The 16,789-nt window shown below is 44.3% G+C and overlaps 1 protein-coding gene across 1 annotated transcript in view; it reads right to left on the bottom strand.

The window, feature by feature from the left end:
* DPP10 (dipeptidyl peptidase like 10) overlaps positions 1-15,464 on the bottom strand; it is a 296,279-nt gene extending 280,815 nt beyond the window's left edge. Inside the window, exon 1 of the mRNA XM_054830625.1 lies at positions 15,272-15,464. Within this exon, the coding sequence (XP_054686600.1) occupies positions 15,272-15,343 (72 nt within the window). The 5' untranslated portion in view covers positions 15,344-15,464. The remainder of the gene's footprint in view (positions 1-15,271) is intronic.
* Positions 15,465-16,789: the final 1,325 nt, after the last annotated feature.

Raw genomic sequence — 16,789 nt, 5'->3', positions numbered from 1 at the left:
TAAAGATGTATGAGAAATCTTGCATGCTACTCAAGCCACAACTATGGATACATTGGGCATTCGGAGTATCTCCTCTAAACACCACCTGCTAAGCCCACCACAAAACCAGACAGTTAATTCAGTTGGTGGTTATCTCTGTCATGATGATGGGAACAGACTTGGCTGACCCAAGTTAAGGATACATGGTCTCTATCAGATGAAGGCATTTCTTTTCTCCAGGAAACCCAGCACCAAGCAGTCCTAGCAGCCTGCCCAACCTCATAGGAAGGTGGGATCTCTCACTCTTTGGATAAAGGACAAGCCCTCACCCCCGATATATCAGAAGGTGCACCCACTGGATAGCAGAAAGATCCTTCAGGGAAACCACTGGGAAAAGGTGAGTCACAAAACCTACTGTACAATAAACATTTTCATTCGATGTGATGGTTTAAATGACTACCTTTATTTTTATGTGATCACACATGCCCTGTTTCCTTAGGATGATGAAAACATTTTTATGTAGCAACTTAGGAACAATTTTCATCCCACATGAAATTGTTGCCGATCCTTAGTGAGTCACTCTCTCTCGGCGTGCACGTGAGTGTGCACGTCATCCACACAGGCACCTGCACCACTGAGGTTTGATTTGCTGTTAGATTTCAAAGATGACCGTTCACTGATTCCTGAACAGCAGGTAGATGTATTCAAAGGATGAGGTACTCAATCCAGAGCGGATAGCCAAGTAAAATTTTTAAATGGCTGAAGGAGTTCATGCATTGAAACTCTAAGTGACTGGGGGGAAAACAAAAAAAAAAAAAAAAACCAAGCACAAATGAGTTACTGTAGCCCAGGACTCCGCAGAAACTTATGCACAGATAATTTATGTAACGTATGTGTTTAACATTCCTACTGTTCTGCACCATGCTGTAAAACCTGCTGTTATTACATGCTATACTGGCATGTCTATTACTTTCCAGCAAGAAAATCATTACTTTGGCCTGCCTCTTGATCTTGTTGAGTTTTGTATAACTCACCTGGCCATTTCAAAAACACAAGCTGAAAAATTGTCTATAAATCAGGTACTTGACAGAAAAAGAAGTATTCTGCACTATTTAGCAAAGCCAGGGCCGTACTGCATCAAATTCTACTTCCCACTTTTTAACTATGCCATCCCTGAGAAAAAATTGCACTAATATAACAGTTCAATATTCAATATAATGAAGTAGGCTCAACAGTGCTCCACCAGTCACAAAAGAGACATTACCGTCTGCCGTTTGTGAATAAACTTCCCTTTGTCATGATTTAATCAACCTTCATTTTTAATCTGCATACATAAAACATTAAATGCTACAAGCTTTAATTACTTTGAAAAACACTTGCTGAATAATTTAATCTCAAAGCACAGTTTTCTCCATACCAGGAACCTCAAGAAAGTCTTTAAGGGCAAAATCCTCCCAGTAACCTATCAGCTAAATCTGAGAGCCTTCATAGAAACAGTTAACTCATTTTCAACTACTTAAAAATACATTTAAATACAGGATTTGTCTACCTATCATGTGCAATGTCAGGAAGAGAGATACAATATGGCAAACCAACATTTTCGATTTGACCCAGTCTCAAAATCGAGTCCCAATATACGAGATGTAAAGCAAGACTCTTCTTGTTGGGAGGACCACACCCCCCTGAGGTACAGAATAACTGATACACCAAACAGGTGGAGTCACTCCACTAGAGCTAGGTGGACATTACTCATTTGCACGGCCAAACATGCACCTGCTAAAGCCACGAAACAAGTGTTAAGGTATTTTGGGGCTTGCTTTAACTGAACCACCACTGTGCATATTCAGAAGGAAGACACATATTAAGTCTCTTTCACTGCAATAGTCCGTGCAATAAAAAGCAAAGAAGAAAGAAGTCTTTTCCTCAAAATTTATATAGCAAGTGAGATGCAGTATAATTAAAATCCTCGATTTGTCAAGGGAAAAAAAGAAGAATGAAGTCTGCATAGTACTGACAGCCAGATGAGGGTCCTAGAACCAGAGTTAACACCAGGCTGTGGATGAATACTGGCCACATGCAGCAGAAGTGCAGACTTCAAAATCCCTTTCACAGTCACAGCTGCAGCTTTCAGCCCCAAGAGTAAATACGCATTAAGTTCTCTCAAGTGCTGCACAGAAACTTTCCTAACAGTAGGATTTCACATTTCAGACTGCAGCTCTTCAGGAAAAGTTCTCTTTAGCTCATATATAAGATAACCCATTATTCCTTTGCTATTACAACAAAGATTTACAATAGCATATAAAAAGGGAAGGAGGAACTTTCTATCATTGTCAAGCAGCAGAAGGGGAAAAAAACAGAGATGATTGGTAAAAGGTATTTTTTTTTCCTTGTGGGAATTCATTTATATCAACTATCACAATTGTAAAGCCACTAATAATTCACTGATTCACCAAGGCATCAAAAGGGACCCCCACCATTTCACCCCCCGTAGACTGCAACCCATTACATTTCACTCAGACGCCTCTGTCCGGGGGCCAAGAATTTTTGCTTGGGCATCTTTCTGGAAGCCATTTTTTAAGTCAAATACATCAAAAGGTGGAGAGTTCAAAACTTACCTCAGCATTTCTATTCCATGGGTTAAATGGCCTCACTTAAAAAATACTCTCCTTATTTCACTTTCCTTTTTTTCTTTTATGTACCTATTGGTTGTTGTCATGATTTCTGCAAGATGGGGCACCTGAATGTAACACAGATGGGTACCTGGAAGGCACTTCTTACCATGTTTCCTCCCTTAACTAGTCAAAGTGAGGGATTTCAGTCTCACCCATCCATCCCATTTACATACCTTGTTTCCACCAAGCTCAGCCCAGCACACACTTTAGACGGTGGGTGTGCTGGACTCCCTGGTTTTAGTGGAAATCCACTTCAGTAAAAATAAACACCATTCCTCTCATTAAGGGAAATGGTTTCCATGTAAATGTGGCTATGGTTCACTGCTCTCTACTGTACTTGAGCACACTGTCCAAACGCAACACAGACAGACACCCAAAAAAGCTGGTTTTCTCAGGTATTCTGCAATTTGCTAACAATTCTGTGTGCTGCTCCTCTTACCAGTGTAAGTTCCTACAAATGATGGAAAGATTCAAACTGATATGAAAGCAAGTTAGTACTGGGTCCTCGGTGGCTACAGATTACTGAAAAATAAGTGAGTGGTTAAGACTCCGTCCTGCTCAGCCGCATCACACGGGATTGTGCTGACAGCCAGAACAGACCAGGAACTTACAGCCCTTATCTGCTGGGGTTAGACAAACAAGGAATACTAATTCTACCCAAAACCATAGACTTATTCACATAAAATGCTGCCTTAATGTTTGCCCTATTAACCACTTCATTGTAGTAGTAGATTTCAATCATTGAAAGATATAGTAGATCATACCTGAAGTTCAAAAGTATCCTCATTATTTATAGTTTAGGAGTGTTTTCCTAGAATAATGGATGGAGAATGGATAGTACAAGAAAATCAGATTGAACTAATTTTCCTTCCTATCAGTGTATTTTAATACAGTCTTTTTTCAGTCCTTCACAAATTTTCTCATGTGAAACGCCATGCGCAGAAGCCATCCGTACCGAAATGAACAGAAAATCTTGCACGTGGCATTTCCAGGACCAGCCTGCGTAGATGGTTTTGAGGGTGGCTATTAACAAACTCTGAGCAGGACATGCTTTATCACAGTCACCCATGGAGCTGCCCCACTGACAGAGCAAATGCAGCCTTATGGAAGTGCAATACTTTGGTAGCAGTAACTGCACCTTAGATGACAACCACTGTGATCACTCTATTTAATATTGTCTCAGGTTCCTGTCTTCAGGGCAGAAATCCAGAGCCTGAGGCAACTACCAATATCGCTACCTTCCTGCAACTCATCTGGATTGGAAGCATACTCCTAAGTCTAAATATTTGTGTTGTTCTCACATAAGTACACAAAGGTCAGCGAGTTTAGACTCACGCTGACTACTAACCACTGTCTTACCAACAGACCACTCCCCATATGTGACATACATTCTCTATTTTATTGCTAGATAACACTTTAAAAGGCAATCAAGTTTTCCCAAATGTTAACTAATCTGGAATGCACTGGAGGTCTTTTTGTCCATCACAAGCAACTCTGACATTTCAAATTCCCAGACCACCACCACACCTCAAACTCTGCAGACACTGCTGAAATTGCAGCCTTCAAGGACCACCCAAGTCATACAGAAATCCTGCAACCAGCCAAGAACAGAGCAAGGGCTTTTAATCCCCGATTTCCTAATCTCCACCCTTTTCCAAGTTAGTGGCACTCTTTCAGATACATCCACCCACACAGCACTATGGAAAAATCTCAGTTACAAAAGATTGTACGATGTATAAATCTCCAGCAAGACTCATACTTGTTTTCTTTCCTTGTGTGTATTCTGTCTCCCATACTTAGATCCTGAGAGGTCCTCATAGGCATCTCGCTAGTGAAACTCAGACCTCTTCACCACCTGCAACCCATTCATTTATGCCAGCATATTTCCATCTTAACGGGGGAGGCAACAAACACTGCTATGTTTGAAAAATAGCAAACAAATACCTCCAAACATGTAAGAAAAAATTCCAGTGTTGCAATAAAAAAAAGTCTTACAAGGCAGTTGCATCGCACCTACAACCAAGTGAAAAACAAAACAAAAGCATACAACTGCTTTAAAAAATATGCATTTATGCATCACCTTCCGTGTTTGTTAAAGCTAAATAGCAAAGAGAGAGAAGCAGAACTGGGGACAGAAACCATTTGTGTTAAGGGCCTGATGTCCACAATTTCTGTGTTTCTGGGGGTTACATGGACCAGCTCTCATCTGATCCTGGGGACCAAACACCCGTTAGCAGCTGGAGCACCCCAGGTGTGCCCCTGGAGCACATCAGCTTGCTTAATTTCATACTGAAGGAATCCAGTTCACAGCTCCGGGTCCTAGCCAAAGTTCAGCAAGTACGATCAGGATTTGTTTCACTGGTATGTTTTTGATCCAAACTAAAATGCTACCATGGGCTTACCCAAGAGTTATTGCACTGCAATACTGAAATTTACTGCACACCACAGGAACGCTGAAGGGCAAGCTTGCACGCAAACACTCAGAGAATATTATTTCAGTGGAAGTATTTCCTCATCTAGAGGTGAGCAATGAGCAAACACATTCAGCATCTCCCCCGCCCCACTGCAGGAAGGACACCTGACAAAAAGAAATGGAATAGGTAATTAAGAGTAAAGAGAATTACACCTTTGTAAGTTACAGTAGTTTAAAAGATATTAACAGCAGCAGGTAAGGACATTTATTTACTTTACACTTTCAATGCATTACTTTGGCAGAAACCGTTCTTCCTTTTTAGAGGGAAAAGAAAAAATCCTTTACTGAAGCACCATTGCATCCCAGGGAAGAAGTGCTATTAAGTCCACTTAGGCTGGCAACTGTGAGATGAACTAAAGCAAAGGTGGCATTGCATTGTGTTGCGTTGCGTTGCACTTGCCTAGCTTACATTATAGAAAGGAAGCTGTACCCACTCAGAAAAGAGGCAAGATTCATGAAGAATATAACTGACGGTTTCCTAGATACAAATAACACATTTAATAAAGTATAACCTGAATGAAGCAAAGGATAAAGGGGAAAATTCTCAAAGCTGGTTTTGAGGGAGTTGTTCCGGGTTTGGGGTTTTTTTTGTTGTTGTTTTGATTGGCTGGTTGGTTGGTTTTTAGAATAAAAAGATCCAGCCCGATCTGGGCTGTGTACCCTGCCCCAAGTAAAAATAATGCAGAGAGGTGGCCAGAATAGGGGAGGTAAACAGAGCTCAGGAAAAAAGACATTTTCAGTGAAGCAGCTTACTTTTTCTTTACACACTGCATATACTCCCTTGCTGACATGATGTATGGCCCTGCATGTGCTTCTTTCAGAAATTATCTATCATCTCTCCACATGTGTTGTATGGAGCGAGACACCTATAGCAGATTCTTGGGTGTGGTGTATAGGATGTAAATACGGTAAAAAGATATCCCCTGAACTGATGCGCAGGGCCGTGCTGCTCGCAGAATTAGTACACTAAAGCCTTTTCTCCTGAAGTTTTTCTTTTTCTTGAATAAGCAGGGGGGTTCTATGCTACAGCTAATTGTACTATGAGGAAGAAAGGAAGGAGCCTCCTTTTCCTAAATTGTTCTATGAAAATGATACCACCTACCACGCAAGCAAAACATTCTGCTAGTGTCTGTTTATGTTTACAATATAAATACAGGAGAGACCAGAAATGAGAAGAATTCAGATTTCCTCTGACATATCAATATATATATTCCACAAGGATTACTCCATTTTCATTTGCTGACCAGTACATTCTTTAAACTACAAGCTTACTGTATATTACTGTCATTAATGTTATGGGGTAGGAAATTAAGAGTGTGGAGTCATTCTAACAGAATAAAATTCTATCAACTGTCTGTCTGTCTTCCACTGCTTCCACTACAGACACCACTGGGGCAGCTGAGACAGGTTCCCACGATGACACTCCTGTTTGCCACCAGGCTATTCTCTTCGATGTCCTAATGGTTTCCCAGTACGTAATGAAATCACTGGATCACAATGGAAGTATCAAAACATATAAATTCATTATATCTACATTACTGTCCTCTGTTCTGAGACTCCTCTTACGCTGTCAGTGAAAGCTAGCAGTACACTTAAGTAAGACAACATTCTTCAAATGATTAGCAATAGGGAAATAAAAGTAAGGAAAGGATGACAAAGATGTTGCTTAGCTTACAAAGAGAAACATGACATTGGTAAAGGCAGAAGGGCTGTTGGAAGAAAAATATTAGGAAAACTCTGTGTATAGAAGATTAAAGATGGGAAGCTGGGGGAAAAATGTATGGTACAGGAGCGAATCCCATGGAGGTGTAAGTAAACTGAAGGGAAAAAGACGTGAGAGAGCACCGAGAACCGCTCACGCAGAACACAGCATTTTACAGAATTCGAAACGTGTCTAAAAAGAGAGTGCAGAGGGACAAAAGAAAATAGCTAAGGACACAATCCAAATAGTCACCACCAAAAAAAAAAAGACTTCACTAGAGTCTTCACAAACCCATCCAGAGGAGCTTTCACCCTCCTTCCCTCAGTTGCTGCTAGTTAGGCCATAATGAAATTAGAAATGTAGAGTCTTAACACTGCCACTTAGGACTGTAATATCAAGCTCGTTTCTACCTACAGTAACAGGACCCAAAAAGGAGCAAATCCCCTCTTCAGTACAGAATTGTACGTAGAGACCCTGCAAGGCATACAAGAAAATGTATATACTATATATAGGTTTAAACTCTTTCTCATATTGGGTGAGCAAACACCTTGCATGAGCTGACAGTTGCCTTCAGGAACCTTTTCAGAGTCTGGCACACAATACTAGAAACGTAGTTCTGTCCTTTTGAATTCGAAAACATGCCACAACACTGAACATTTACTACCAAAAACCTTGGAGAATGCCAGTGACAACATTTTGATAACTATCTTTCATACAGCTCGATCCGTCTTACTGTATACCAAAGTTCTTTTCCCAAGATATAATAATTATAATGATATATATAATTATTATGGTGCAAATTACATGATTAGTCCCGCAAATATTATTCACGTAAGGATTTCCCCTCTGAAGTCAGAGGGACTACATGTAAATAAGCACTTCAGGAATGGGCCAGGATATAAAATATTTTTAGCCATCTCATGGACCAAAAGGTAACATATATTCAATGCACCACAATACCATGAACCTTTGAACTAAAAAAAAAAAGGAAAGTTTTGCAACTAATTTCCTTGCATTGCAGCTACCCTCTCATTTCAAAGTCTTCTGAGTTTGTGGGCTTATTACCTCAAGAAGATTTAAATTTATATTTATGACATCTAATTACCCAATACAATCATCTGTGCTCTAGAACAAGAAGGCCCTTGACTAAACTTTTCAGTAGGATCTTTGTTGCGTTGCTATTCGCACCGAGACATTGCAGAAATCTTCCCAAATAAGGTAGAAATTCCTAAAAGGAAATTTCCAGCAGGGACTACCAAGAAGATCTTCTTGAACTGCACTTTCTCTTACTAAAGCCACCGAATTTTTATAGTCATTTTGTGCTTATTTAGAACTGTCATTAGACCATCCGATTTAAACAGTAAGATTCAAAACAGCAGCACAACATTACTCCTAATTAAGTGTACTTAAGCTCAAATCCTTACTCTGAGAGACTCCCCTAGTATATATTAAATGCTTTGATTTAACCAGCCTCTGCAGCCTTAGGATGGGAAGGGGGAAAGGAAGTCAGCAGCCTCTGCGCCGTCAGGAGCAGAAAGAACAAACGCGGAGGATGACTGATCAGTCGCACTGGCAGTGTTTGATTTAGTTTCTTGCACTCGCCCAGCATTTCAAACAAGTTTAATGGTTTTCCCACTAGCATTTGGAATTCTCTCTGTATTTCCAAAAAGAAAACTCTAATATTTGCCCAGTTTGTCTTCTGGAAAGTGTCGTGGTTTAAGCCGCTGAAACCAGGACAGAAAGCTACAACATGATTTTTTTTTTCCCCCGTAAGGAATGTATATTGCAAATATTGCCCCAGGCAGTCTAAAATAACCCCCAAAAGCCTTTAAAGAATCTTTACTTCCCTTAAATTATCACGTTGTTTAATACTTCCTAATTGATTTTCTCAGACAACATCCTCCAAATGTCAGAGGGCTTTTATCTTGGTTTAGAATCGTTCAAAACTATTTACAGATTCTCTACATAAATAACACATAATAAGTTATGTGGCTGTTGCCAGCAGTGTTAAGAATGATTAGAAAAGGTCTTTTAGCTTTAGCCTCAGATCTGTAGGTCATCCAATGTCCTTCCTAATGGATAAATACAGTAATTTATCATCATCAGTCACCATCAGCATTGTTCTTTTTACTATCATATATTCATGAACATTATTCGATGCAGCTGAATGGACCGTAAAAGAAGTGTATGATTAAAGTGGAAAGGGACAGAGTTTGAGGCAGTCGAGATTTCGTGGCTAATGCATGGACTTGAAATATGACACAGGTCTTATAAGAGTTACAAAGACGGTGTCAACAAATTACAGCTACCTGCTGCCAGGACACGGGCATTCGTAGTGGATGGATCTGCTTACGTCTTCCAGTGCAATGTTAAAGAAAGTATAACATGTGAAATACCGTCTTGTACACCTAAATGTTTTTCCATAGGTCAGGCACATTTCAAAACTCTATTAGCTAAAAAAAAAAAAAAAAAAAAGAAACCCAACGCCAATACCGGAGATACTTCTCTAGGGATCACATATTACATTCATCCTTATTAGCACTATAGGAAGAAAGTCTGTGTTCACATTTATGTCTAACACATACATGTAATCTCTGAATGCCCTCAAGTTATTAAAAAATGCTAAGATAATGGCTTTCAAATTCTAGAATAACAACAAACAACATCTCAGTCAGCTTAAACAGTTCTTCCCTCTTGTTAATTATCAAAATAGCTTGCCTGAAGCAATACCTTCAGTTGGAAGATACTGGAAAGAAATACAAAAAGTATGTTTTTAAATAAATAATATAACATGTACGTTCAAATATCTGAGGCTACTGTGTAATGGACAGCATGCCTGCAATTCACTTTAACACAGAATAGCCAAAAAGATTGGGCTGTTTCACAGTTTTTGATTTACTGCATTAAATAATCCATTTAATCCACCTGCAAAGTGGAGGGCTCTAAATGCTGAAAAATCAGGTGCTGTGTTATGCTGCACAGATTCCCGCAAGCTCTTTAGAAAGCGAGACACAGGGAATCTGCAAAATGGCATGGGAACCATGAGGGGAGGGTACAAGGAGCAAGAGAGCACAGGCATGATTGCCTGGCCTTGTGTCCGCCAAGAGAGACCTCTTCACGGCTGTGCTCCTGCCAGGTTCCCTGGGCAGAGGGTGGACCATGCACTGGAAAGTTCTTGGTAAAGTTTTCTGCATTAGGAAAGTGAGTTTCTGAAGAGCCACTTGTCACTTCTGAATTTGAGATGTACAGAGAAATATGCTAATGTGCAATACAGCCACTGAAAAACATGTGTATGACTGCTCTCTCAAGCTACCTGAGATCCTGTACGTACACAGACCATTTACAAGATGTCACATAAAATGATGCCTCTCAATTAACGTGAGAAGCATTTCACCAAAAATGAGATCCGACTCAGCCCAGCACTCCATGGAGCTCAGAGCAGAAGACTAGAAATGCCATGAAAATGGAGGATGAGCTTCAGGCTTTTTGTAATCATCGCCACAACCAGGTACATGACTGAACTCCATTGAAACAGCCACGTGGCAAAGAGAAAGTGAATCAAGGCCACGGGCAGTGTTTGAAAGATGACATGTCCCATGCCTTCCCCCAGAACTTGAATCCTAAATGATATTCCAAACCACCACAGTTACTACATTTTCACATAAGCTCCTTGTGCTACTGGTCGTATATTCAACGGATATTGCAAGCCTGTAATACTTCTTTCTGGATCCAGCAAGGATAGAGTATGGCACATATATACAGTGTATCAAATAGAATTTAAAAGTTAAAGCTAAGATTTAGATGTTAACTCTTTATGAAATATTCTGGGCATAATAATATAATCTTATTTCTCCACTTTTATTGGCTTTTTTCTACCTGATGTTTCCAACGTTATGTTGAACCTTGCAAACCAGAAGGTTTGATATATTGCCGCAATAAAACAAGGAAAAAGTTCCACTAGGTTGGGAAGAAGGGAAAATGTAAAGTCGCTTTGGATTATGTACTTATTTCAGCCTGAAGCCAACTCTGAACACAACCAAGAGCAGGGGACATGGAGTTGACTACCTAACTAAATCTTTCAAGTTACTGGAACTGTGGTACATATACGATTAAGAGTTCAAGTTTCTCCCTGACCCATCAAGCTCAAAATGACCTGCGTGGAGCAGGGGAGAGCCCTTGTACCTTGATAAAACCCCATTAAATGAATACTGCTCTGGACAGACACAGCTATCCATCAACATTTTTCCCACTGCAAGATCAGTCTATCTTCAGGAAAAAGAAGTAAGGCAATGAAGGAAAGCATAAAAATATAAACTATTTTCACTTTCATCACTGAAAAATGAAACACAGATTGTTCTCTTTTGTTCAGATGTACTTTCAGAATACGCCCCTTGTTTGGTGACCACAGAAACTAGTCCTGAGACAGAGAAAATTCAACTCCTTAAAGCAAGGCAGTGAAGCAAACAGTAGTCAGTTATCGCTGTATGTATACTAAACATGTAATTTAAATGCTTACCAAATAATTTCCCTATGTAGTGCAACACAATACAGTCTGATTTCATTTTTCCTTACCTGTTTTTAAGCAGAAAAATGTAGTAGATTCTAAAATGACATACAGTAAAAAAAAAAAAAAAAACCCGCCTGTTTTCTTTTTCTATTTTAAAATCAATTTATAAAAGACTTTAAGTTGGAAGAGTGAGAGAGACTCAGGAGAGAATGATTATAAATTTCAAAGGTCTGTCTTCTATACACACAAAGAACAGCAAGTAGCACCAGGTGGTGTAGATCATCTGGTTTTTTGTAAACAGACTGAAGCCTCACAAAGGTAATACCTAGAGGAATTATCTTAGTTTTTCATCTGCAAAGACAGCAACATTCATCAACCAGCAAGTCATACAGGTACATTATATTTTTCAAATATGTTGTGTCCACTGACTACCGAATGGTTGTGCCTTCTAAAAATGATCACTAAACATCATTGTCCAAGACCCCAGGACGGTTCTTAAAAGCTACGAGATGAAAACTGCTATTTTTTGTACTCTCTAAGAGGAACTGAGAGAGCCACGTTCACTCCCAACACAAGTGCTCAAGTGACAGAAGTCTGAGCACTTTGATGGAGCTTTGCAGAAATGAGCAGAAATACAAGTAATTTACAGCTATTTTCCTTCCTACAGATATATCATCTGAACATAAAACTGTAATTTTGGCAATAAATATGAGTCATCATTTAGCAAAGAGTTGAGAATAAATCTGGCTAATTTATCAAACCGATCGCCAAAACATCAATAGCACTGTTAATGGAACTTGTTATTAGATGCCTTGGCCCAGCGGAGGCTTGATTTAAAAATACCATCAGGGGAAGCGTTGGATATGAAGTTGTGTCCAATTTATTTATAAGCTGATGGCTATGGATGCTTCAGTCTGTCGATCCAAGCTTTTATTTCAGTGGAGAGTCCCAGCATTAGCCTGCTGTAATTTGAAATTACAGCTCAGGTCCCAAGCCTATAAATTTACCGCAAATGCATCAACTTCAGTTTGACTGTTCTCAGGAGGATCTGTAAAATCAGACTTTGAAATCAGGAAAGAGATTTACACATAGAAAATCCTGGTGTAATTCCTTGCTCCTTCTTGGACTTCCCAAAGGTCCAACCACTTCTCTACTAGAAAAGATTTGCTGCTCCTGCTCTCTCAGGAAGCCCTCTCAGTGCAGATGCAGCTTCTTGTTAAAAATAAATAAATAAACTGCAGGTGTCACTTGTAGTGATACTACATGTTTGTACAAGCTCACCAAGCAAAATGCAACGTTAAGCAAGAGTACCCGGACAGATAAGGATTTCCTGAAGGCCCTAAGAAGGATGCGTTTTCCACATGGACCAAGCAGTGACAGTGCTATGGGGTATGGAAAACTGGGTGAACGTACGAGCCCCTGCTTGTTCCTCTCCCCATGCCCACCACGGCTGCAGTTCTGTAACCACAACCACAAAGAGTCAACAAAAAGCTTCAAACTCACAATATCCCTCTGTTGAGATCCCGGCCATCTCACACTACTGTACTAACAACCGTTTCCAGCATAAACCTAGAGTCGGACACAGCCTGTGGCCAAGCCCTGGCCAGGGCTGAGCTACAATCACACGGATCTTGGCTGCTGTGAAGGTGTGTGAGCAACTTTGGTGTTCGTAGAGATCCACCAACCATGGCGTCAGTCTATACAGAGCTCACTGCAGGATTTAGGCCTGCATCCTTATAATTAGCATTTAAAGCCATGGAAGGACGTGCAATGTTTTGTATGTGATACCATTATTTACTGCATGATGTCTCTAGCACCTAAGACAGCAGGCAATCAAAGTTGATTCGATGTCAACTTTTACCAAGAAAACCAAACTTGGTCTGGAAAAACCCGATGCAAACATACGGGACTTCACGCAGCTAGGCACACCAGACAGACCAGTGGTCCCCCGTCCACCACCGAGATAGGCTGAGCACTCGGGTAATAATATTTCTATATTTAGGGTAAATTCCTAATGTTTAACGTGTTTTAAATTGAGAACTTAATGCTGTTCCTCATTACAACCGAAAAGAGCAGACAAACTGGTAATTTTTGGCATATAATATTCAGCCTGCTTTGAAAAGATTTCCACCTCCTACAAGAAAAAGCCATTCTGGCAATTCAGCATGTCTGAATTGAATATAAAGGAATAAAGATTGGTTAAGTTCAAGCACTTTTTATTATATCTAAAAGCAGTATCCCTCTAAAGCAAAACAATGTCCCCGAAATTTATGAGCTCTGTGAACCGCTGAGACCGTTTAAAATGATCTTGACTTTTCCATAAATTCTGCTATTTGCATGAAATTTAAGTACTGATGGAAGTTACCCATCTTTTTCAGAGAATGTAACTTATACAATTAATTTATTCAAGAAGGCTCCTCAAAATCAAATGTTTTATTTTATCAGCATTACATGAAGATGTGCCATAATGCATATACTTTTCAGGAAAAAGCATACATCTTCAAATTTATTTAAAGGAATGGGTTCACTGATACTGGAAGGACTACCCAGAAGCTTAACGTGCAGCCTGGATGTGCAGGCTGGATGCTCGGATACGAGCTTTTTAAAACATAACTCTGCACAGCAGCTTTCACTGTTGGCGTTTTTCACCCAATGTTACCGTATCGGAGGAAAATTAAGCCCTGTAGATGCACGTAACGGAGAATGAAAATGTGAAACGCGGCTCCCCGCGTCCTGCAAGCCCCGTTCAGCATGCCGGAGTTCAAAATAGGAGCGATGAGTCCTGATAATGTGCAAAAAAAAAAAAAAAAAAAAAAAACACCAACCAACCCTCAATCTCGGCATAGCGTTGGAGTTAGCACATTTTCAGGTGTTACGGGCGAGGGAGAGCTGCGCCGCGGGGGCCTCACCCGCCGGGCGGGGAGGGCAGGTGCGCGGCTCCCGCTCGGCCACGCCGCCCCGCACCGCCGCCCCTGCAGCAGCGGCCGCCGGGTGCCAGAGGGGCCCCAGCACCGGGGCTTCGGTGGGAACGCGCACGGCCTCATCGCTCCCGATGCGTTAGCGCTATCGCCCCGGAGCAACAGATACGGCGGTCTGGTAATGAAAAGTTCGATTTTGTGATGATGACAGCCAAGTTCAGCTGCTCTCCCGGTACCCATCCTTCACGCGCGGAAGCCGCCCCGAGACTCGCCCGTTTCGATAGCGAGCTGGTACCGAGAGACACCGGCACCCTGGACAGCCTCACCCCGGCCGGAGCACGGGGAGGCACCCGTCGGGCCTACGGACGTGACCGCCGCCCGGGCGCTGCCAAAAACCCTCCGGAAACCTCCCCGGCCCCGTGGGGCCGCTCCCGCCCCGCCGCGAACCGGGTGGCGATGCAGAGCGCGGCCCCGCGGCGCCCCGGGCAGCTCCGCCGCGGGCACAGGGCGCCCCCCGCTCCCCGCTCCCCGCCGCGGCGCCCCGGGCGCACCGCACCGCACCGCCCCCGGCAGCCCCGGCCCGCTCCCCCGGTGCCACCACTGCTCCCCCGGTCCCCACGGCCGGCAGCCCCGTCTCGGCGCCGCTGGCGCCTGCCGGCAGGGCAGGATCCCCCCGCCCGTGTGCGTGTCTCCCCGCGGCGCAACTCGCGGGGAAGGGGAGCGCAAACTCCTGCGGGACCCGCTGCCGCCGGGTGCCGGTGCTGACCGACACCCCAGCCCCGAAGCGGGGCCGGAGAAGGCTAAGTCCCGTCCGGGCGGCCCCACTGCTCCCCCACCCCCCTCCGCATCCCCCGAGACGGTTCCACAGGGCTCCCGCTTCCCCCGGCCGAGCCGCCCCGAGGGCGCCCGCCCCCCTCCCCGGACTTTTACCCAGCTCCGCACAACTTCGCCGGGACGGCGGCCGCTGCCCCCCGCCCCTCCATCCCCCGGCCCCTCGGCGCCTCCCGCCGCGGGTCCCACCTGGTCGGGCTGCGGCGGCGGCGGGTTCCCCCTGCCGCCCGGGTGCGCCGGCTGCTCCTTCATGGCTGTCATCGCAGGGGGCTCGGCTCGGCTCGGCGCCTCTCACTGCCGCTGCGGCCCCGGGCACCCCTCCCTCGGCGCCAGCCGCATGACACCAGCCTCCCCTGGAAGTGGCGCGGCGGAGGAGGAGGAGGAGGAGGAGAAAGGGGAGGACGGGCGGGGGGCGCGGAGCCGCCGCCGCGGCAGCGCCGCTACCGCAGTGCCCCGCCGCGCCGGTGCTCAGGGGGCGCCCGGCCCCGCGGTGCCCGTTGCCGCCGTGCCCCGCGCCGGGGGACGGCCGCGCATCACCGCCGGGCGCCGGCCGCGGAGCGCCCCGCGGCGGGCACGCTCTGCCCGCCCGCCCCGCTCCGCTCCGCTCCCCTCCGCTCCGCCCGCCGTGGGCCGGCCCGCCTCGTCCCGCCGCCGCCAGCAGGTGTCACAGCGGTTCCCGCCGGCCCGGGAGAGACCATCCGCGCCCCCGCCAAGGGGGCGTCGCTGCCGCGCTGCCCGCCCCCGCTACCGCCCCGCGGGGACCGGCCCCGGCCCGGCGGGGGCTTCCCCCGAGCCCCACGGCCGCTGCTGCCCCGCCGCCGGCAGAGAGAAACCACGGGGGGGGGGGTAAAGGGAAAAAAAAGGGGGGGGGGGGGAGAAGGAAGCACAGCTGTGCTGTTTGCTTTTATCTGATGTTTCTTGTCCCCCACAGCTCCAGACGCCCCCCCTTACGAAGTCCATGGCTATAAAGGGGGTCTCAAGTACCCGTTTTCACTGAACTCAGTGTAGGAGGCCCTTGTAAGGAGCTAGAAAAAGGAGAACTTAAGGGAAGACCTTAGGGACACACTCTACCCTCTGTCCTAAAGCAGCATTATCAGTTGGTGACAGGGGGTTTTTTATAAGGACCAACAAAAGAGACTATCTGAAATTCATTTCTAATCAGTAAGAAGGAAAGGGTTGAAAATAGTAGATGGTAACTCAAGAGAGAGTGAACATCAGCCTTTGTAAGGAAGAGGAATCTCACACCCAAGCAAGTGAAACAGGCTCGGGTTGGGCTGTTTGTTAATTCAGATCAGTTTCCTGATCCAGCTCACAGCAGGGTCCCGAAAAAGCAGAATCGTCACCATGGAGGAGTCGGTGTGCTGGGACAGGGATGCATTGCTGACAAGAGCAGCCCCAGCACCTGTGTCTCAAGACACTGCAAGGTAGAAGGAGAGCTATCAGCACATAATGAGAGAAGGGTTTGATCTTTTTTTAATATTTTTTTGCATCAACAAGAAAGGACATAACAAGAAAGGTCAGTTCTGACCGGATGGTAAGTGTAATTAATAGCTGTGACAAAGATCTAAGATTTCAGCCTATAGTGGGAGCAAGTTAGAAGGGAACAGGGAGATGACAAGGGACTGAGGAATTACAGACCAGCCAGCCACAGAATACAGAGTACCGAGAATTTCCATCATCCTGTATCACCCATTGCTGTTGACTCCT

The sequence above is a fragment of the Grus americana genome, chromosome 6 (assembly GCF_028858705.1).
Source record: "Grus americana isolate bGruAme1 chromosome 6, bGruAme1.mat, whole genome shotgun sequence".
NCBI lineage: Eukaryota > Metazoa > Chordata > Aves > Gruiformes > Gruidae > Grus > Grus americana.
The sequence above is the reverse complement of the archived record's forward strand: the minus strand, read 5'-3'. Positions and strand labels throughout refer to the sequence as shown.